The sequence below is a fragment of the Corvus kubaryi genome, unplaced genomic scaffold (genome assembly GCF_017639235.1).
Source record: "Corvus kubaryi isolate FWS band 111438036 unplaced genomic scaffold, C.kubaryi_AGA036_p1.0 37398, whole genome shotgun sequence".
Lineage (NCBI taxonomy): Eukaryota > Metazoa > Chordata > Aves > Passeriformes > Corvidae > Corvus > Corvus kubaryi.
This window is the reverse complement of record NW_024581137.1, coordinates 26,555,149-26,578,336: the sequence shown is the minus strand read 5'-3', so window position 1 is coordinate 26,578,336 and position 23,188 is coordinate 26,555,149. Positions and strand designations below refer to the sequence as shown.

General features: G+C 37.8%; 1 protein-coding gene and 1 long non-coding RNA gene across 3 annotated transcripts in view; one reads left to right on the top strand and one right to left on the bottom strand.

The window, feature by feature from the left end:
• PALS2 (protein associated with LIN7 2, MAGUK family member) overlaps nucleotides 1-23,188 on the top strand; it is a 58,869-nt gene that overhangs the window by 22,440 nt on the left and 13,241 nt on the right. The window contains exons 2-8 of one of the 2 annotated variants that reach the window (XM_042044378.1): nucleotides 5,315-5,433; nucleotides 10,284-10,436; nucleotides 17,924-18,076; nucleotides 18,592-18,819; nucleotides 19,971-20,102; nucleotides 22,053-22,152; nucleotides 22,689-22,757. In XM_042044378.1, coding sequence (XP_041900312.1) covers nucleotides 5,317-5,433; nucleotides 10,284-10,436; nucleotides 17,924-18,076; nucleotides 18,592-18,819; nucleotides 19,971-20,102; nucleotides 22,053-22,152; nucleotides 22,689-22,757 — 952 coding nt within the window. In that variant the 5' untranslated portion in view covers nucleotides 5,315-5,316. Of the gene's footprint in view, nucleotides 1-5,311; nucleotides 5,434-10,283; nucleotides 10,437-17,923; nucleotides 18,077-18,591; nucleotides 18,820-19,970; nucleotides 20,103-22,052; nucleotides 22,153-22,688; nucleotides 22,758-23,188 lie in introns of both variants that reach the window. The other variant, XM_042044379.1, reaches the window with a different exon arrangement.
• LOC121671995 lies at nucleotides 21,032-22,056 on the bottom strand. The gene is made up of 2 exons (XR_006018711.1): nucleotides 21,951-22,056; nucleotides 21,032-21,202 (listed from the first exon to the last, which is right to left on the bottom strand). It is a non-coding gene; the product is annotated as an uncharacterized LOC121671995 (long non-coding RNA).

Here is a 23,188-nt window from a genome sequence, read left to right as displayed (position 1 = left end):
GGGCTGTAGCTGCACTGGCCCAGCACTCCCTGCTTGGCAGTGTCTGTCAAATAAGAGGTGCAAAGTGTTTGGGTTGTTGTTTAAAGGCCCAAGTGTCATTGCACCCTGCTACGGTCAGCAGCATGTGTGGAGTAGGTGACTGATTTGTAGAGGAGCAGGGGGCTGAACTGCAGAGCTCCATCATTCAGAGCTTGCTGCTCTGGAGCTGTGGCTGAGAGTGATCCTGCTCAGTGCCTGCAGCTGCTGGCTCTGAAAACACAAACATGATGTTGTATGTGCTCACTGCATAGTGCTATCCCAGAGACTTTCGTCTTGAAATATGGCTTCTGAAACTTACTCTACCAGTAGTAAGACAGCTTTGACAGCTTTGTCAGTCTTTCATATATTCTTGGTCAATAGCCTGTTTATGAATGAACTTGTGAAATATTCTCAGAATGTGAACTTGTTCCTAGGTACTCCTTTTCTCTGTTCTAGACTGCCAAAACTGCTATAATTTGTGACTGGGGAGAGAAGTGGCCAACACAAAATAACTTTTTTTTTTTCCTTTGCCTTATATTTAAGCGTAATGATCATTAATTAAAAACATGAACACAAATGGGAAAAAATTACAGAGTTGTCATTGGTTAAGGGCTGGCGAAGTTACAAATTAATCTTCTTTTGTCTGAGCTTACTGTGTGTCTTGTGAAAGCTTTCCATATGTCCCTCTTGAAAAGGTTTTAAATTACACAAAAAATTATTTCTGAAGTTTATGTATGTGACAAGATTTTAATCTAACTTTCTAGACTTTGTATGGAGCACCTGCCTCGCCAGTAGTCCTTGAGGTATTTATTATAACTTCCTATCCAGATGAGTAGGCCATGTGGAAATAAATATGCATGTTTATTTAAATATATTATACATAATTTTCTTTTCATTCCTGTTATTTTGTAAGCTTGGAGACTAATAAAATGAAACCAAGCTAAAAAAATCTGTGCGAGGTATTCACTCTGAAAAGGTTTAATTTTCCCCAGTGAGTGACACATTTGTCTTCTGTCTGCAAATCTGGAAAATTTATTTAAATGTATGCTTCCTCTTTCCTCTACATAGAATTAATGTAGACAAGAATTAGGCACTGAAAGAAAGAATAAAATCAAATTTGGTAGAAGAGTCACAGCTGAGAGCTTGGTGAAAACCTGTCTTTTTCTTAAAATTACAAGAAGAAAAGAGTTATTGGGGTATCTTTTACTTCTGTTTGGTCTGAATTTACTATTGTAAGGTACAGTGTGTAGATTAAACCTTTGAAGCATCCTTTGGTTGTCTGAAGAACTCTGTGGGAATTAGGAGGATTTAATTCTGGTTAGTAAATTGTGCATTAGGAAGTGGGATTTCTGTGTTCCCACACCTCAGGATGCGTGCTGTTTGCCACAGAGATCAATTAACATCTCTTTCCCCCTTTTCCCTTTTTGAAATGGGATTCAAATGGCGAACTAGTTTCCATGAATGTAGGGTCATATGTATAGTAGGATTAAATTGTTCAGTTCATGTACACAGCAGACCAGTGTGTTCCTGCTGAGTCTTGCTTCAGGCTTTAAACTTGGCTGCAGTTATGAAGATGTCCTTTGAAAATTGACTGTGGAAATTAATTCTGTGTGTATTCCCTGTCACGAAAGCTGGGGGCTGGAGTGAAGAGTGGCCTGTTGTAATCTCATTTTCTCTTAGGAGTCCCAGCTCAGACTCAGTTCTGTTGTCACTTTTTCCTAAGAATCCCTTTATTTTAACACTTTGCCTCAACTGAGAGTCTGTTTCTGTTGCCCAGTTCCTCCTGGTGTGTCTGAAGGCTGTTGTCTGTGTGTGTTTCTTGTAATATGTGCGTGTTCCTAGGTGGTTTTGTTAACCACTGTAGTCAGCCATGCCTATCTCATGGTGTCCTCACAAAAGCAAATCCTTATGTGTTGTAATGAGAGTTTAAAGTTTTTCCCAGATGGGTCTTTGAATATAGAAACAGGCTTGCCTTCAGAGAGAGAGAGGGAGGTGAATAGTAGAGCTCTCAAAGTCAGTATATTCTTATTATTTTCTTGTAAAAGATGGGACAAGATTGGGAAGAGAGACCCAATTAGTTTTCCACTGAAGGAAAAGCACGAATTTCCTTTTCATTGTACACCAAAGTACTCAACAATAAGGAGCACTTCTGACAACCTGGTTTATGCAGTTTATTCATGTAGTCCTTAGTTCTTCAGTATGCCTGACTTACATTTAAGTTCTACAGGGCTTTCTACCCCACAGTGAGTAACTTCTGTCAACATTTCAAGGGCAGATTCACCACAAAAGAGATGTGCGGCTCAAAAGGCAATTTTTGATGGGATATTTAGATGTGGTAGTGTTAAAACTCCTCAGTTCCATCTGTTTCTTGCTTGGTAGGACCTGATCTTTTAAGTAAAACTTTCCTGCATAAGTACTTTCATCTTCAGCTTTCATTCCCGCTGCTCAGGAACAAGGTAAGATACTTTTCTAAAAGTGCTAAGGTGGCTTTACCCCAGGAAAGGAAAAAGTGAAATTGTTTAAAAGAGTGCTACTTGAAGTTCCATGTGTATCTACATTATTCTGAAAGATCAGTGTAATTAAGCCTGGAAACAAAGTATCTCCTGTTGTTTGTTGTCTAATAGAATATTTCTTCCCTAGAAATGAATAAACAAAAGCCTGTTGAATAGATACAGAAGAAGAGGTTCTATAATACATTTCCCAAAGTGTCTTCCCCTCCTCCCACCTCTGCCTTTAAATAGTCTTTTGAGAAATCAAATTGCTTGAAAGTACATGTATGAATATCTAAGGCATATATAGTCAGTATATTGCTTACACTTTCAAAGCTATTTTCACATGTGAGCAAATATCAGCGTTTCACATTAAACAGGAGCTATATTTGAAAGTGGCCCATGACTTGTAAAACACACGTAAGACACTGAGATTAAAATGCTTTGTCTAGTCCATCAAAAACGTACCCATGTATTTGTGGTCTATTCTTTTTAAATAAACCAGCAGACATAGTTCCTGTTGGAAGATGCTCTTGATGATTTTTTGGCAAATAACATTTGATCATGTTCCGAATTTTTTGCCAGGTGGGTGTAAAGCAGTGAAACATGGTGAAGCATATAAATGTTCCTCTGACTACCATGTGCTGGGTAACAGGTGCAAAGACTGTTGAAGCTTGAACTTTCGCTCACGCTAAAATTTTTTTGCTTAACATTGTAACTGGTTAAAATAAAGGTACTTAAAGGTATTATTTTTTAAGTAGTTCTGATGCTAGATGTCTGTGAAACCTTTATTAAATAAAGTATTGATTTGAAAATTAATACTGTCTACTTGCACAAAGTTTGAAAGACATTCTTCTGAAGCTTAACACTGCCCTTAACAGTTTCTCACTGATGATAAAGTTTCTGTGTAGGGACTGTATTTTTTAATTTGATCTAAGGCAGAGTTCTGAAAGGCTTAAGTAAGAAACAGGATATTTTAATGGAGATAATATGAAGAATGTCTTTATTCTAGATGTTTTTGTCATCATCAAGTGCTGGAATTGTAGCTGTTAGTTGAGATGCATACTTTGACATGAAGGAAGCTTTACATTTTCTCCGATTATTTATAGGAGCAAAAGTGCTAACCTGAAATCCCTTAAAAAGAATTTACATAACTGTTAAAAATGTAAAGAAAGCTTATATTCTAACACTTGAGTTATTATGCAGCACCTATGATGTAAATTGGCCAGAAACATCTGTCCGCTTCTCCAGATATTGCAGCTTGCATGACTACATAAAAAGCCACGAGTCTGAAACTGGGAATTGAGTAAATGTGAAAGAAGGCAATTTCATCTGCAGCTGAACTAGTCAGGAGGCCCTGGAACTAGGACATACTTAGTCTGGGGCAGTTGTGGACTGTTTACACGGTGTAATTTCGTGACTTTACATAATTTGTGATTGCTGGCAGCACTTTGTCTGTTACAAAGTAGAAATAATACTGCTTCAAAATCTGAAAGCATAGAGTGTCATTTCCCTCCTACTCGTGGTTTCACAGAAAATTCACTTTTTTCAAAACAAAGAGTGTAGTTAAAACATTTAAAATAATGCAGGGCTTTTGACATGCACTGCTGTAGTTAAAATATGGCACATGAGTTGATTTGCTTGTTGAAAAGTCAGTTCCACTCAAAGAATAGCCAGAAATTTTTTTCTTGGGATGGAATTTTCTAGGAAGAATTGAAATCAGAAAGTAGGTGTTGAGAAATGCAGTTTGTTCTGTTACTGTGCAGTGTTTCATAATAGCTTTCATTATAAAGCAGTGAGGAAAGTTAAGGGTAAATTCCTGTGTGGGAGAAGGGGCATATAGGCTTTTCTAATTCTTTTGATATATACCACTCTGCAATATGCAGAGCCTTACAAAACACTGTGGTTATTCCAAGGCTTCTCAGCTTACTGGGGATCTCAAGAGGAGATTTTGTTAGTACACCTGGGCGTGTGTCTATTTAAGCATGCATATATAACTTGGCAGGAGTTAAAAGAATACAGTTAGGAACAGGAGCAAACTCTCTTCACTCACCTTGATGAGACCAGAGACCGGGATGGTGGCATTTTCTGACATTTTCTTGGGCAGCAGTGTTCACTCTCAGCCAAGAGCAGTTCTCTCAGCAAGTCTGAGGGTCCTGGGCAGGCATGATGCATTTCTCGTTGTAGGATGTAATTCCCACTGCAGTGTGTTATGGAACCGGGTTGGTCTTCGCATCTGCACCATGTGCACTTAGTCCCAGAGTGCAGTGGGTCAGGTCTGGCTGTAAAGGACTGCTGGGGATGTGAGTGTCCCCGTGCTAAGAGCTGCCTTGGAAGCAAATTTTTGGTTTAAAAAAATTGGTTTGGAACTATGTGTTCATTTTAAAAACAGTGAATCTGCCTCTACAAGCATTGTAAAACTTGTGGGTGTATGTAAAACTTGTATGTATGAGGGCTGGAAACTTCTGAAAAAGATGAAAAGAAAAGAGTACTGAATGAGTTGCTTTTATTGTGTTTGGAAGATTATGCATACCTTGTACATAAAAAACTTGTTTGTTTTTTCAATCCTTAGCAGCAAATCTTGATAGGAATGTGCTGGGCATGGTTTTAATTGCTTACAACCTTTATTCCATTTTTCAGGCACACACACAAAAATCTTCTTTTCTGTTCTGTCCTCTTGCTCTCAGTAGATGTATTTGACTGTGTAACATCTCTAAAGTTAACATTGAGGTGTTCCCCAAAGCTTTTGCTCCTTATGGAAGCCTGTTTTGGTCAGTACTTACTTTATGTTTTTGTTTTGTCAGCAGCCATGCAGCAGGTCTTAGACAACCTTACTGATCTGCCGACATCGACAGGCGCTGAAGAAATAGACCTGATTTTTCTTAAAGGAATTATGGAAAACCCTATCGTAAGATCACTTGCTAAGGTATTTAAATTTGCTGCTTTGAGTAGAATCGGGAAATGTTTTACATTATTGTGTGGACATTGAGTATGGATTGAGGTAATAACAGCATGTTATTGGTACATCTTATTAAAAGTCTTGAAAGCCAGCTCGAAGGTGAAGATTTAGTAGAGTGTAATTTCTGTGCACTCTGGTTAATTGTTACATAGAGGAATCTAGAGGAAGAATAAAATTCAGAGACTACAGAAATAATGTGGTTACATTATTTATGAAGAAAAGATTAAAATACTTGAAATTAGAAGCAGTTGATTTTAATGTAGTCTTGTAACCACTGTTGTGTGCAAAACCCATATGCCTTCTGACTTTCAGTGTTTTTGCCAGAGATGAAAAGTGAGAGCAGTAACCTTCATTACCCCATGGTATAAACAAGTTTTCTTTTCGTCTTTAGCTCAAAACTACTTTCTTATATGCCCAGGAAAATATTCTCTCCATGCTCTTTCCTGGATCTCAAGAGTAATGCCATTACCTTTGATTGTCAGCTCTCTAAAACATGGATTATCCTAAGTTTTTGTTCTTGGGTTACAAAAATCTTTTATGTATAGGTGGTAGCAATCAATTATAAATATGTAAGGTGATATTTGCAAAAAAATCTTTGGACTCTGTAAATAAAATGTTGCTGGTCTTACCAGTAGGAAATGCAGTCAAATATAGTACATCACTTATATTTGTTCTTAATCTTCTTCATAAAAATAAGCTGCTTTCATGAGGAAAACCCAGTTAAATACAGCTGTCTCTTTAATAGGAATAGACATCTGAAAGCAGTGCCCTTTGGGCAGGTGTGAAATCCTCTGTAAAGCTAAAGGATTGTTGTTCAGGGATTTTGTTCAGTATAAAAATCTGCAAAGGAAAACTTCTCATGAGAATTCATATGAGAATTTACTTCTGTTTAGCTGTTCAAAAAATTGGTTTTAAGTTGAAGACATGGCATAGTAATAAACTTAGAAGTAATGGAAATGTCTCATCTGCTGGTGAGATGACTGCAGAGGGAAGGACTTGTGTACTAGATTTACTAGAGTAAGTAAAAGCTTTTTTTTACTGATGATGGAAACAATGTTAAGTATCTGCTGCAAAGGCCATCTTTAATATTCATCATGAAGAAAATGTTCATGGCAAAGCCTTTTTTTCTTATCAAGAATTTGTGCTTTGATGGCCAATTACAATTAGGTGGAATTTATTGACTAGCAGATGTAAAAAAAAGTGCTGTAATGGAAACAGATTCTTAACTGTGTACCCATGCTTTCTCTAGAATGCTTAAAGGTTTTAATTGTGTTCACATGGCATGACTGCACTCATATTTCTTTGTAATTATTTTGGAAAAATCCTCAGTCTTAACCAGCAGTGCTAAATAAGGATAAGATAAAAACACATTTGGTGAAGTGTATGTAGTTCACATATATATCTTATTTGTCCCTAAAAATACATAAACTTGCTTTTCTATTAGAAGAGCTGGTTTTACCAGAATTAGCAGTTCTCTGAGATGGTTACATTATTTAAACAGAATCATTTCAAAGCAGGCCAGAAATGCAAAAACTTTTTCATTTTCCTTTATTCACCACTTACTAAGACTAATCATTATGTAAAGTATGCCAAAAAGAACAAAAAGAAACTTAGGGAAAGGTGCTGCAAGCCACACAAACTTATTTTCTCCTTTTGGTCCTTAAATAAATGAAGGCAAACAATAAGCATAGTAGTTAAATTATAGTATTTTACAGTGCAAAGTTTCGCTGATGTTTTAAAACTGGGTTACGTTAATTTCACACTTTTCCTGTATAGAGTAAAGGCAACAAGGTAGAAATTACAGATTTATTTGGGATAGGATTCTTTCACTGAACCTTTTCACTTTTCAGTAGGTGGTAGAGGAAGGGAGAACTAACTATTACCATTGTAAAATGTTTTTTCCTGTCACTGATGTTTATAGACTCATAGAGTAGTTTTGGTTGGAATGGACCTTTAAAGGTCACCTTGTCTAACCCCCTTGCAATGAGGAGGGACATCTTCAACTAGATCAGGTTGCTCAGGGCCCCATCCAGCCTGACTTCGATTGTTTCCAGGGGTGGAGTGTCTACAACCTTTCTGGGCAACCTATTTCAGTGTTTCACCACACCCATCCTAAAACCTTTCTTCCTTATATCTAGTCTCAATCTACTGTCTTTTAGTTTAAAATCATTATGCCCTGTCCTATCGCTAAAAGCCCTACTAAAAAGTTTGTTCCCATCTTTCTTGTAAGCCCCCTTTAAGTATTGAAAGATTGCTGTAAGGTCTTCCCAGAGTCTTCTCTCTTCCAGACTTAACACCCCCAATTCCATATCTTTCCTGTGCTGATGTTTGTGTTCAATCCTAACTAGTCCTCAGAATTATTATGCTTTTTGGAAAATAGTTGTTGAACTTGGAACATGCATGAATTCTCCTCAGTTTTGCTACTGAACTGTAGTATCAAAATTCTCTTCTTCTGGATTGTTAACTATTCTTTCAGACCTCAAAACTTTATCTTCTTTCTGCTGTCACACTACTGCTTTTAGCATTGTAGTACAGCCTACAGCAGACCAGGTGAATGCCCAACCCAGGCCAAGGAAACATCTTGGGAGTAATCTATGAGCGTTTAGTCCAGTATTTAAGATGTCAGATTGTTGGAGGTAAAAGCCTTATATTTGAACATTTGGCGAGTATGACACAATACTGAATGCACAGAGAGGCCCAATTCAGTATCAATGATTTATTGATATTTATTTATTTATTTATTTATTTCTGAAATGTTGACGTGAAATTAAAAAAAGAATTGCAATATCTAAATTAGGTATTCTTGTTTGTTTGTTTGTTTTTAACTTTATTCATACCATTCAATATCCTGCTACTCCTCAACATATTACAGGATCAGAGATTTTTCACTGATAAAACTTTCTGTTCCCCAGTATATACACGGCCTTGATTTTTGGAGTGAAGGGTAAGGATGTTTGTATTTAGATTATATCATTCAGTGTTAGTGGTGGTATTTTAAAAACAACAAATGAGAAAAAAGGTAACCCATATTCACTAATCTTACAAAGGTTTTGCAGTTGGATTATGTTTAAAATCTAAGGACTCTTAGATTTGTGTTTTTACTTGCTGTAAAAGAAGTAAACTTTAAAAGAAGGATATTGTTTACTGTATGCATTATGTACAAAATAGCATTCCCTTATTAAGGAAAATGTGTGTAGGTGCCGAGCTTCCTATAACTTTGTAATCACAGTTGTTTGGTTTGTGTGTGTTGGTGTTGGAGAATGTTTGAAATGCCTTTATGTTAAATTTGCCTTTCCAGAGTTTGGTCATCAGTCCTGCAGAAATAGCATTTTATAGTTATGAAGTACAATGTAATACTCAGATGATTTCAGGAAGCAAGGTTTTCTGCTTTTAGCAAAGTTTTGTTTTATTGTCTGTTTTAAAGCACTAATAAAGAGAGTAGAACCTTCAAATACCTTCACATACCTTCAAATTATATCTATGGGAAGCATATATAGATGACTCTGAATTTTACCTATTATGTATTTGTTTTTATATGCCAAAGAAATTGCTCTTTTGTAAATTTCTTGTTGCTACAGTGTTGAAAATAACTTCCAGTTGAGAATCTGAATTATTTTTGGCCTCCTCTTATTCCCTAATTGTATGATAGAGCACTGTCTGTAATAAACAAGTGACATCTTCAGAGATGCTTCTCTTTCTGCTCAAAGTATGTACCTTTCAATGAATTTCAGTATCTGCAGAGTTCAGGAAAGGATTATGTCTGCAGGAGTAGCTCTAGAAATAGATTAAATGTTATCAAAGAATCACGGGATGGTTGAGTCTGGAAGGGACCTGTGGAGGGCATCTAGTTCAACTCTCCCTGCTCAAGCTGGGCCACCTGGAGGTGGTTGCCAAGGACCACATCTAGATAGCTTTTGAGTATCTCCAAGGAGGGGGACTCCCATCTTCTCTGGGCGACCTGTGCCAGTGCTCAGTCACCCTCACACTGGAAGAAGTGTTTCGTGATGTTCAGACAGAGCTTCCTGTGTTTCATGTTATGCCCACTGCCTCCTGTCCTGTCACCAGCCAGGAAACCAGTCACCACTGGAAACAGGCCGTCTCTGTCCTCTTTGCATAGTACACTTTTTATACACATTGATGAGAATGCCGGGAGCCTTCTCTTTTCCAGGCAGAACAGTCCCAGGTCAATCAGCCTTTCCTCATATGTGAAGTGCTCCAGACCCTTCATCATGTTTGTGGCCCTCACTGGGCTCTTTCCAGTAGTGTTCCAGGTGTGGCCTCACTAGTGCTAAGTAACACTCACTCTTCTAGTAACACTTTTAATGCAGCCCAGGATACTGTTAGCTGCCTTTGACTCTGACTTTTCTTTAGCATTTCCTTCAGTTATGCAGATTTTTCTGTAGAACGTGGTGTTCAAAAGGTGTTTGAATGGGAGGAGTCTGAGGTAAATGTTTTTCTTGAAGACTCTGGAAAGATCCCATAGTTCCTTTTTTGCCCTTCTTCTAGAAAGTGTACTTGTCCAGGATTCTGAAGAAGGAAAGGTCCTGAGGTGCTGTACTGTTGATAGAGCAGTGTTTGATGTGTACAGCATAGAGGAGGTGCAGACTTAAAGCTTCTCTGGCATGTGTTGCTTATAAAGTTTTTTGGGTCATGTAGTTGAGCATGCAAAATCCTTCAGCAGTTAAATCAGATTATCCTATATACAATTTTTCTGGCTTTCCTGCTGAAGATTGCGCTGAAAAATTACTTTAAATGCTTATAAATTTGAACCACTTGAAACTTATTTACATTATAGTCTCATATATTTAATCTTACAGGCTCATGAACGACTGGAAGATTCTAAACTTGAGGCTGTCAGTGACAACAACCTGGAGCTGGTGAATGAAATTCTTGAAGACATCAGTCCCTTAGTAAATAAGGATGAAAATATTGCAGAATTGGTTGGAATACTCAAGGAGCCTCATTTTCAGGTACCACCTTTTTACTGTATGTTACCAGCTTACTGTATCAGTGTCCACGTACGGATCTAGGAATAATAATGAAACAAAACCTGAACTATAGCAAACTGTAATATGTGGGATTTTACTCCAAATGAAAGGTAAAGCAGAATGTGGGGTTACATACAAATAAGTATGATTTTATTCTTTGATATCATTTCAAAAATACCTTTACTCACTGTATTAAATTCTGCTGCAGTTTCTGTTATAAATCTTGGACAAGCTTTTACTTCCTATATGACTGGAGTTTCCACAACAATTCTCTGAAGGCAGCTTGATGAAGGCTTGCTTCATCCGTAACATTTCCAGATGAAATCAGTTCCTGATCAGGAGCATGGTGCATTTCAGTTCAGTTGTTGGAATTTGTACTTGTGTGCAAGACGTACAGTTTGCAGAGTGAATGAACGTGATTCTTTTGTGATCTGATCTGCACTGCAGCTGAAGCTGAGACTCTGCATCCCTCTCACTGCTGCTCTGCTTAAATGAAGTGTTGACATATGCTTGTCGAAAGCAGATGTTTTTCCATTTTGCTGTTTCTATGAGTAGCTTCTGTACTGAACCTCGAAGATCAAGGTTTGAAAATCCTTGGTAGATTCTGGCCTTTCTAGGCAGGGTTCAGTGGACTTCACTACTTAGCTGAAGGTATCCTGTAGAAGAACATAAACAACCTTTTGCCACAGTATAAGTGGGCTTCTTTTGGCAGATGGGTATGGAGTCATAGGCATTTCAGGGGTAGATGAATTTAAACACACTTTTTTCCCAAGTTTTCCATTACATGTTATACAAACGTAGCAGTGAGTTTAACATGGATAAACACTGGAAATGCTGTATTGTGGCCTGTTGGAAGAGGAATCACTTCAAGAACTCAGCTTTTGGGGCAGTAGCTCTTCTGAGTACTGACAGTTCCTCTGCCTCTCCTGTGTTGGCCTCCCTTACTTGTCCAGAAAGGCATCATAACTAAGTGATCAAAAACTATGATTCAGAGACTTAGTGATGCATAAACCTGCAAATCAATCTTTGATCCTGTAGAAGATACTGGGACTTTAAAAGGACCGGATGAGTTTGGAGGAATTGGTAGTTAAAATGCAAAAGGATTAGAAGTGGGGGCAGCTGGTGCCGTGACAGACCTGACAATGATCCACTGTGTTAGATAGAGAAAATAAAGCTGAAAGTCAGGACGATGAATCAAAAGATGAAAAGGACATAACAATTGAAGTGCTGCTCTTTGAAAGGCATGGTAGCAATCATCTCTGGAGGGAGACGGCAAAGGCCAGAGAGAAGCTTGGGCAAAGGATCTTTGGGGTGGAAACTGGAAATGGCCTGTAGGGGGCTAGATCAAGAATTTTATTTTGGGTGAATAGCCAGTACTAAGGCAAACCCACCATTTATTCCTGTTCAGTGGTCAGATCTACAGAGAGGCAGAATGCGTTGCTGGTGTCAGATACTTCATTAGTTCAGGCTTAAGCAACTTAAACATGTAATTTAAAAGTTCCAAAATAGATGGTAAACTAGAATGTCAGTATTTATGCTCTTTCTTTTACCTTTTTTGTTGCTTGATATATAAGGAGCAGACATGAAACTGCATATATGCTACCTTAACTTCACAGTTTTGCTCTGTGAATTAGTGCTTCCTAACTGCATATTAGGTAAATTTAGCAAACATCTCTTCTGTTTTCCTTCCCTGTCCCAGCAGTAGGCATCTAGGGAAGACTGTAAGTCTAGAACAAGCCAACAGTGATACCTTCCAAAACATGTTGTGAAGATTTAGTGATTTTTTGCTCAGACTTCTGAGTGAGAAGTAGTATCATCCACCTGTAGTTCTCTTCCATGAGCTTTTTCAGTTGTGTTTTGAACCTGTGTGAAAATCTATCATTCACAGCATCCCCCATCTGAGTGGAGACTCTGCTCTTTTGGTTTTGAGACTGTCTCCTGTCAATTTCACTTAATATCCCTGTCCTCTTATGTAGGAAGAAAGTGAACATTTTTTCTTAATCAGCTTTTCCATGTTACTTGTGGTAAGAGAGACCTCATTGTGTCTCTGTGTCAAGTAAATAAAATGAAGCAAAGCTGTATATAGCATGGATTTATGAAGTGGTGTCTTAATTTCTATTGCATTTCTTACTTATGGCCTAAGAGTTCCTAGTATTTGGTTTGCCTATTTAACAGCTGGTGAATAGAATAGAACAGAACAGTTCAGTTAGAAGGGACCTACAGGGATCACTCTCTCCAACTGCCTGACCAGTTCAGAGCTGACTGAAAATTAGAGCCTGTTATTAAGGATGTTGTCCAAACGCCTGTTAAACACTGACAGACGTGTTTAGGAGCCAATTCCAGTGTCTGACCACCCTTTCAGTAAAGAAGAGGTACCTCTAGGCTTAGTGAGTGTAGAGGTGGGTTGTTTGTTAGGCTCGGTTTGGTTTTGTATTATTTACATTTCCCAGATACCATTTCTGAGTCTCTCAGTTAGCATATTAAACTAGGATTATGTTTTCCCTTGCAGTCTGTGTTGAATTTCATTTGCCTTGTTCTCAGTCTGTTGCTCATGAGGTGCCTCTGAAGGTTACAGTCAGTTCTTTTAGTCCTTGAATAGTTCATCATCATCAGCAAACTCAGTAGTTTCACTTCTCATCCCTATTTCCTAGGTCATTTATCTGACATGTCAGTGTATTGACAGGTGTAGAACTGAGCCCAGATGCCTGTGGAAATCACCTGATAATGTGAATTCTGAAAACAAATAATACTGTATTCCTGGCACCAATTATCTGTCTTTTAACCAATATTTTCTTCTTCTTGAAAGCCTTACTGCTTATCCTGTTGTAGTTTTGTTTCTTTAAAAGACTTCTACCAAAGGCCTTATGGAAATTGATCTATATGAACAACTCTTAACTGCCTTGTTGCCACGCTTGGTGACCCTTCGAAGGAATCTGACTAGATTTGAGAAGCCTTACTTCCTTATTAAAGCATGTTGATGCTTTCCCGTGATCTGTTTTGTCCAGTCATTCTGGGTTTTGTGGAAACTTCTAATTTGTTTAGTATCAGCATCACACTTACTGTTTTGCAGTTTTTTGACTCTTCCTTGGAGCTCAGTTTAAAAATTCATGTCATGATTTTTGCAGGCTGCTTCTTTCCCCATAGTGTTGGGTGAGTCATGAGCGTGTAAGAAAAATACAGTGCAACTTTGCTGCAAAACCTGGATTGCACAAAAAGGACAAAATAGTGTGAAAGGAAGAGAATAGAGATGGTTAAGAGAGTTAAATGCTACCCTGGAGAATGAGCCTGTTCATCACTCTGTCAGAACTAGAATTCATTTTTAAAGAAAGTCTGAAGAAGCTTTAACTTGTATTTTTAAAATTTATTTTCTAAGTGCCTGTTGGAGGCATTCAGTCTCATTTGCAGAAACAATGAGAAGTTTTGGCTGCTGCATACAGGTAAAAGTGCCCATCTACTTGCTTCATTGAAGTGTATCTGTTGTGATTCAATTCTGAAGCCTAAAGTTAGGGAGAATTTTCAGCCCTTAATTTTGTGCTTCCATTACCCCTGTGGAGGCAAGCAACAAAATCATTGCTTCTGCTTTTTACCCTCTTTAGTTTTAACTTTTCAGAGGTCAAAGTGTGAAAGTTCTAATGAGTTTCACAGTATTGATGGCTGCCCAGTAGGTCAGTATGTGTTGGGAGAGCCAGCTGGCAGAGGCAGTGCATGGAAAAGCCTGTAGCAAATCTTACCAGACAGTAGCTGGAGAGCAGAGCACAGAAGTGGTAAGAGAGGTTGCCTTGAGGGAAGAAGAAACAGTTAAAAATTTTCACACTGTTGGAGTGGTTAAACATGCAGAAGAATCACTTCTGCTTCTTCTTCTTCAATGGAAGAGCTTGTTCTGTTACTTTCACCTGTCCAAGAATTAGCCAAAGCATTCATCCTAAATAGATTCTGCTGGCAATAAAATACTTAATCTGAAAAGCAGCCAGTATTGTCTTATAATAGTCAGGTTTGTAAGGGCTAATCATACCTTCAAAAGGTTTCATTTAGAAAAAGTGATCTTAAGTTCCATTCTAGACAGGTATTAATAAATAGGGTTATTTTCCCCACATACTCCTTTGTTCTTACCAGCCCTCCTGATTTTTCTGAGGTCATAAATGATTTCCTCACTTTTCCAGAAGAGCCTTTAAAATGTGTTCTTTTCACATGACCATTAGGAGCCTCTAGTCCATTTATTAAGTTCTAATATTTAAACAATGTTATCAGGAAAGACTAGCACACATTTAGTGCATAAAGAGGAAAGGAAAGGTCCAAAGTGTTAGGAAAGGAGTCCTGAATTCCAGATTATAAGTCATTCTGCTCTTCTGTATTCCCTCCCACGACAGCCCCCAGTTTGTAATATAATTGTTCCTTTGGATCAGAATTGGGGAAATAGTTATTACATTATTTAGGGCAATGCTTCATAACATGTGCTTAGAAGTTTTTTAGGAAAAACAAATGTTGAGTTTGATGGTGGCTTCAGCACTGTAGAGAGCCTTTAATGTTTCATGTTTCTCTGTTTACTGAATTTTTAATTACATTTTAAATTATTTTTTTACCTGTCAAATATATGCAGCCTCAGAAAACTACTGTAAAGACGTCAATATCTTCTAAGTTTATGGATTGTTTTTTGACAGTATCTTACATGAAGAGATCATACTGTCTGTCACAGGACTGTTTATCCATTGTATGTTATCTCTTGTGCTTTGTAGGAGTTCTTCAAAATGCCTTATATTGTGTCAATATTGTCATTTTTTCATGAGAACCTTTCTGCAGCTATCCAGTCTTGGATAGTCAGCTGATCCTGATTGGAGGAAATTACAGGAGGAAATTTTGTATGGAGGAAACTTTGAACCATTTTATGACTGTTGATCAGTCCATGTTGTTTTGCAGACTTTGGCGGTGGTTTTATAAGTGTTCCAGCACCAGTATGGAAAGGTCAGATTCCAGCGGAGCTCTGGAGTTGCAGGAGCACAGGATATCACTTTTTCCAATATCACAAGAAAGAAACAAGTTCATGCAACTGAATTTCTCAGCTCACTCAGCCATGTTCCCGAAATAAGAAGGAACTTAGTGACATAAAATGTTGGCGAGTAGTCCGGCAGTGGTACAGACACATGGCCCCCGTTGCCAGGTGCCTGTGCTTAAGTGTTCTTCAGAACTGTAGGTCATGACCTGGCTGGCTGGAAACAGGCTCATAAAACTGGAACATATTCTTGAGTTTCAGAAGTGAGAGTTAGGTGTGGGACAGGAATAAGTTAACTGCCTTAAGGAAACCAATGAACTACTTTTCTCAAAGAAACCACTTTATAGTTGTGGGCAGCAGTGTACAGTTCCTCATAGTCCTTCTGCGACTCAGGCATTGTGTAAATAGCAGGAAAAAGATCCTGTGATTGAGAGATGGTTAAGTAGTAGTTGTATGAATTCATGCTTGTCAATAAAACTGAGTGATTAAAAAGGATCAGAATGTGGAATGGGATCAGATTTAAGAACTGAAGAATTTTACAGAGCATGTTAATTTGAAAAGGATGACACAGACTCTTATCTTAGTAGGCTTTTTTGACTGTGGATCAGGTTATAATCTGTAAATTGCATTACTGTTAATGGGCAGGGAGATGTACAGGCAGCTGTGTGAGGCTCTGCCGCAAGGCTCCATGAGAAGTATAGTGGGTTGTGGTCAGAAACTTCAGAGACAATTTGTTCTAGTGTGTGACCAGAAGAAAACTGGAAGTTTCATACCGCTGTATCTACCTGACTTTATGAGTGTTAATCTGTTAAAATGTGTAGCTGATGCAAATTAGTTTCATTTTGGAAATGCAGAAAGATCCAAAAATATGTTGCTTGCAAACATTGGCAGAGAGATCTATTCTCCTGGTTTCTGGATTGGATGTGTCTTGGATAGAGAAGAATTAGAAATTGCTACCATCTGACAGCTGCTTGATTTAAATAAATGATTGTTTTTCCTATTTAATTTGATTTGGTTTGTGTCCACAGTATCAGAGCAGCCACAATAAGCAGCTGTCTTTACAGTCTTAATGGAAGGGGCAAAATCGGTGAATTAATACTTCCTTCTAACCTCAAGTTGAAATATCAGCAGGTTTGTTGTGTAATGGGCAGATGAAAATGACTGTTCAGGTGTGTGACACTTTGAGCTGAGCTTAGCATGCTGAGCTTAGCACTAACCCCTAATGTGGCTGCACAGCCTTTAGCTTAGAGGTGGCTTACAGAAGGATGGAGCAGACTGCATAGCAAATCATTGCTGTTACCTGCTCACCTGCTCTACTTTCTGGTAGTTTGCTGTCTTCTTCAGGCATTTGCATGTCAGTATCAGCGACAGTCCCCATGGTGTCTTCTCTTTTTAGCTACTTCCATGACACCGTCAGCAATCTGGTTTAAGACCATATCTGACCAGTCACGATTTGAAACAAAGCTGTGTAGTTGGAGGCCCAGTAGGTATCTCCTCTGCTTGCTACTTCTCCTCTCTGTATCTGTCAGTGTGACTCCTTGTGCTGTAGGATGCTTTATCTTGGACTATGATGGCTATAGGGTGTCCCTTTTCCTCTCATAGAATCACAGAATTGTTTGGGTTGGAAGGGACCTTAAAGATCATCTTGTTTCAGATCCCCCACCACAGGCAGGGACACCTTACACTAGAAGGTGGCAGAAAGACAGAAAGTCCCCACTGTTTTAATGCACAAGTTTGCTCTTGGTTTACCTGTATGTATTGTCTTATATCTTAAGAAAAATTTGTCTTTTATGAGAAAATCATGCCTAAATTGCATTGTCTTCCAAACATGATTATATTCGTTTGGATCTCCTCCTTCCACCTTGTATTTATGTCTCTGGACTGGTGAAAACAGCGCTAACTCTGAGGTCTGAGCTCTTGTCTTCCAGAAAGTAAATTCTGTCAGCTTGGATTCATTTGGTGCTAGAATTCTTCCTTGGCTTTGTGCAAGCAGGAAGCACTCATTCTGCAGATGGCTAGAAATCCTTGCATACCTGTCATTATCCAAATTACTGTGGAGGAAAATTTTATTGCATTAAACACAAGTATCTAATGATGAGTTGTCTTCATTTTTTGCAGTGGGTTGTTCGTTTACTGTAACCATTTGCTCAGATACTGTCTCATTAGGTGAAAGACTATTTTAGGTACTCCTTTTTCTGTCTTCTTCCCTTGTAACATCACACATTCCTCCGCAATTTAATTACATTTCTCCTGTATTTCCTTAAAAACCAGCATTTTTATTTACAAGACCGCATATTTGCTAAGGCAGTGGGCTTATCAGTTCATGTGAGCACTTGTATGTCTATTTTTGCTTTATTTCATGTGAAGTAAGAGTATTATGATGTGGTCCCAAAAGGACAGATTCAGTGTTTATTCAGCACTAAATCCTTTCACAAATGGTTATTTCATGATTTTAAAAAATACTTTTTCTGTTCCTTTGCAGTCACTCTTGGAAGCACATGATATTGTGGCTTCAAAATGTTACGATTCCCCTCCTTCTAGCCCTGAAGTCAATAACTCTTCAGTGAACAACCAGGTTGTTCCGGTAGATGCTATTCGTATCCTTGGAATTCACAAAAGAGCAGGAGAGCCACTGGTAAGTAATTGGGGATGAATGTGTCTTTACTATAAAGTGCTAGTGAAAATGTTTGCATGTACCCCATTTCTTGCATTATGTTTTATTTCCATTATGTTGTCTAATTTAATGGGTGATAAGCTCAGTTTGAGAGGTTGAAGTAAGAAGATACTTTCATGTACTCCATCCCACTCTCTCCAAGAAGTAATGGGACAGTGAATAGGCAGTCACTGGGCTAGCATAATTGATTAACACAACATCTGTTTGGGCCTGATATGAGATGACAGGATTGCATGCAATCAGGAACAACACAGTCATTTTTTAGTCATATGAAAACCTTGTCTGAAAGCACTGCTGTGTCACCTGATGCTTCTCTGTATGGGGAGCTCTTACACTGTAGTAGCTGTGACTGGCTGTTTTCTTTGGAGGAGGTATCATTTTGGAATATCCCACAGCTGTGTATTGGTGCTTGAGATAATGGTAAAACGAAACTGACATTCAAACAGTGGTAAACTGGGTGTCGTTACCTCTTTCAGGGTGTCACATTTAGAGTTGAGAACAACGATCTGGTAATAGCCCGAATTCTTCATGGAGGAATGATAGATCGGCAAGGTCTTCTGCATGTAGGTGACGTCATTAAAGAGGTGAACGGCCATGAGGTTGGAAACAATCCAAAAGAATTGCAGGAACTGCTGAAAAACATCAGTGGAAGTGTCACTTTGAAGATTCTCCCCAGCTACAGAGACACTGTCATTCCTCAACAGGTCAGTAGCACATTTCTGATCATTCTGTGATAAGAACTTCTGCGTAGTACTTCATTGTATATTCTGGATTAGACATATTTTGTTTATTTTGTGAATATAATGTTAGGATGAAAACTAAAATGTAGATACCTGTATTTTGCTTCAATTACATTTTAGAAATGGGTTTATTCACCTAATACGCCTGCCTAAGAAACTCGAATTAGTGTCTAAAATTGTTAAGCATTTGTATGCTACATACAAAGCACATTTCTTTGACCTCAAGTGACCTCTGATAACCTGACAACAATCACACTACATGCAGTGAACTGTGCATGTTTATGACATGGTTGGTGTCCAAATAATCTGTTTCATAGAATTCAGAAACATACTAAATTCAACAGATGAGCTTGAATTTACTGACTTCAGTGGGAACTTGGATGGTGGCTATTCCTATCCTTTTGTTGTTGCTGTAAGCTGTCAGTTTCTCCATGGCAGAAGTAACTTCTTGAGCTAAATCAGTGCCTTTGAAACACCGTGTAAGGTGCTCCTTCAGGTAGTGGGTCTTATACCTGTGACTATAACAGGCAGTGCTTCCAGTGAGTGGAGGCTGAGGGAATGTGCTCTATTGAGACAGGTGCAGTGCTTCTTCTGCTCCCCAGCCTGGTACAAAGAGAGTCAAAGATGTTTTCAGTTCAGTCATGCAACCTACTGTTTCTTCCCCTGTATGAAATTTGAGTCTTAAGCAGTTGCATATCCTGTTACTTTTAAAACATTGAGTTCATGGCAAAAATAGTTAAGATTCCACAGGCCTTAAACACAGTGCTCACATTCCAAGAATTTTTTGTGTTTTTAAGTAATTAAAAGTCAGAATTCTAATTGAGTTGTATACACTGAAATACAAAAATGAGCATTTTGTAATGCACTGTCCAAATGGAACAGATTTTTTTATTTTTATCATGAAGCTACTTCAGCCAGGGTTTACACTGTTGATTATTCTGTCCCAGGTGGTGTATAACTTCTTTCCCCCTAGATTGTATTTTACATGCCAAATGCAGCTTGGATCATGTCAAGCTTTTTATGCTGTAGGTAAAGACATTACTTCAGTTTGACAGACAGATTAGTCAGAATGTATTTTATAATGCTTAAGCTTTGTAAATTTTTACACATTTCAGGTTTTTGTGAAGTGTCATTTTGATTATAATCCATATAATGACAACCTCATCCCATGCAAAGAAGCAGGTTTGAAATTTTCTAAAGGAGAAATTCTTCAGATTGTAAACCGGGAAGATCCGAATTGGTGGCAGGTTGGTAAAAAGATTAAAATAAGTAAAATAAAAAACTGAAAAGCATCAGTAGTTGCCTTAATAATAAACTCTTTAAATTATGATCTACTATCATTTTACAGTAGATACATGAAAAATATATTTACACTGCAATCCAATTTCAAGCTAATAGAAAGATATGCAGTTGAAACACTAAAGGAAATGGAATGTTTTAAATTGTATACGTAACGCTCATTTTACTCTCAGTGCTGTTTATTTGTCTTTGTTCTTGTATCATAAGCCTGGACATTCCCAAATCAGTTTGAGGTGGACAATTTCTAGCAAAAAAGTCTTAAGTTGACTATAATTGTGGTAAGCCTTCCCTGACGGCAACTGTGGAAGAAGTGGACCCCTTCCTGAGTGCTCAAAGTTGAGGAGAGGGAAATTAACCTTGTGGATTTGAATAGAATAGCTCTTTGGAGAGGCTGTATGTTTTATTTCTACAGTGGTGGTCAGTGTCTGTGAGCTGTATCATGCATGCTCACAGTCACAGTGTTTGGCACTATTTCAAATATTAACAGTTCATCCTGGTTTAAGGTGGCATTTCTACATTCAGTCCTTCAGTAGAAATGTAATCCAGTGCTTATGCTATGTTTATTTTTTCCAAGACACTATACACAGAATTAAACATTATCAGTGCCTTTGAAAATGGGACAAGTGAACCTTTAAGACAGTTTTCTCAACCGAAATCCTCAAAACTGGTGAAGAGTTTGGCATTATTAATTTCCCTTTCTACCCCTGTGTTGCTCACCCTTTGCAAGGTAACAAGCAGAAGAGAGCCAGACACTGCCTGAGAACAAGATATATGACTTCTTTAAAAGCAACTAAAATATTCCAATATACATCAACAGCTGCTGAATTTTGTTGCTTCTCAGTGACAGTTATAACAGAAAGAAAGACAATAAAAAGTGTCGGGAAGGCTGAAAATTTATTGCTGCCAACTTAATTAGTTTCAGAAGTAGACACTCCAGAACTCCAGAGGAGTTTGATGTTTAGCTCCCATGCTGACTTCTGTATTGCTTTTCAAACTCTCCAGTTGTAACTTGTGGGAGTCCAGGAGAAATAAATCTTCAACACTCAATCTGGCAAAATTGAAATGTGTTAAATCAGTATAGTGTATTGCTATGCAGATCATGCCCCAGGAAAGAAAAGTTTAGTTCCTCATGCTTTCTAGAAATGCTAGACTGTTAATGAAAACTTCATACTGTAAAAAATCAGTTAGTCATAGATAAAAGTATAGAAGTTGAAAAGCAAACATCTCCTGTTAGCAAAAGAAGGATTTATTGCAAGCAAAAGATTTATGGAGAATTACACACTTCATAACTGTGTTTATGTGTGCTAAGCTTGCTGAAAATTGAGCTTGCCATTAAATTATTTTATAGAGAATTTTAGCCAAATTTTCATTACTAGGAATACTTCAGTTACTAAGATTTTAAATCTGTAGTTGCTTAGTGCAAAAAGCTTGAAGGCAGGATTAGGATGTGTTAACAGCATTCACTGGGAAATGACAGTTAATAAGCTGCACTGGAACCTGTTTGGAGCAGCTCAAGAATGTAAAATAAGTATACTGTATACTAGAAAACCTTGAGTTTTGTCACCTGAGCCTTCAATGTCTGGAGCCAGAGAATTCCACTTTGGAATTTTATGCCCAAGTTTTATGGCTATGGGACCTTACCAATGTAATGGCAACTAGTAATGAAACTTGGATTTATTTTATTTTTCTGAATTTTAATACTCAATGGCAAGACACTATTATTGTAAAGGAGAATTTTAATATTTACGTCTGACTTTGAATTTCTAAGTATCAGCAGTAAATGTATAAACACTCACCAGTGAGAAACTGGCAGTGAGGAAGTCAGTAACACCATGTTGATGAGAAAAATGCTTCTCACAGGTTAATTATAATCATTTGTATTGGTTTTTTTTCCCCAGGCTAGTCATGTCAAAGAAGGAGGAAGTGCAGGTCTAATTCCTAGCCAGTTCCTGGAAGAGAAGAGAAAGGCTTTTGTTAGGAGGGACTGGGACAACTCAGGTGAGATTGAGTGAATTTCAGGAGTAGATTTTGCTCTGACTCCATTTTTTTTTTGCTTTTCCTGCCTTCATAAATAATAGAAAAACTGCTGTGTGAGATTATACAGATTATTGTGAAAAGCTGAATATTATATTTTGGCTTTGGCTGAAGGACAAAGGGTGAAGTCTCTGTTTAGTGTTCAAAGATACATGAATCATTTTTGCCACCTGCTGATGAAAAGCTGAATGAGGTGGGACAGGCATTGTGCACTTTTTAAATTTTTTTTTTTCTATAGTATGGACTAAAAGTTAATAAGCTAAACATGAATTTTACTGCTGCCTTCTCCAAAGCTTTCTAGAAAAATACTTTTTTCTCTGTATGCAGTTCTTCCAGTACCATTTGATGGCCATGTAAATAGATGTAATATCTTGCCCTAGGATATATACAATTCTAGAGCAGTCCTTATAAATTTAATTAATCTAAAAATTCATATATTCATGTAAATAAGCTTTGGAATTTAACAGAAATTGTGAGTTCATTTAGTTTTTTATTTTTAGGGCCTTTCTGTGGAACAATAAGCAGCAAAAAAAAGAAAAAGATGATGTATCTCACTACAAGAAATGCAGGTATCTCTTAATATTACATGAAAGTCGAAGTTCTTTATGTTTCAAAACTCTCAGAGTCTAGTGTATCCAGAGGTAAAGATTTGCAGTAAAATATTTGATTATAAGTTTGATAGATCAGATAGTTTTTATCATTTAAAAGCAATAGTGACCAGTGTCAATAGTGACCAGTGTCAATAGTGACCATGTCGACCATGTCGGCATGGTTGTGCTGAGTACATCATTTGGTGTGTGGAAATCAGATTAAAACTGGGTGTTAAGAAAAATGAAATGTTTGTTGCTAGTGGGGTGAGGGGATGTGATTTTTCCCTTCTGTTCAGCATTGGTGAGGCCACATCTAAGTGTACTGGGCACCTCCCTAGTGCAAGAGAGATGTGGACATACAAAGGTGTTAAAGGGACTGGAGCATCTCACCCATGAGAAAAAGCTAAGAC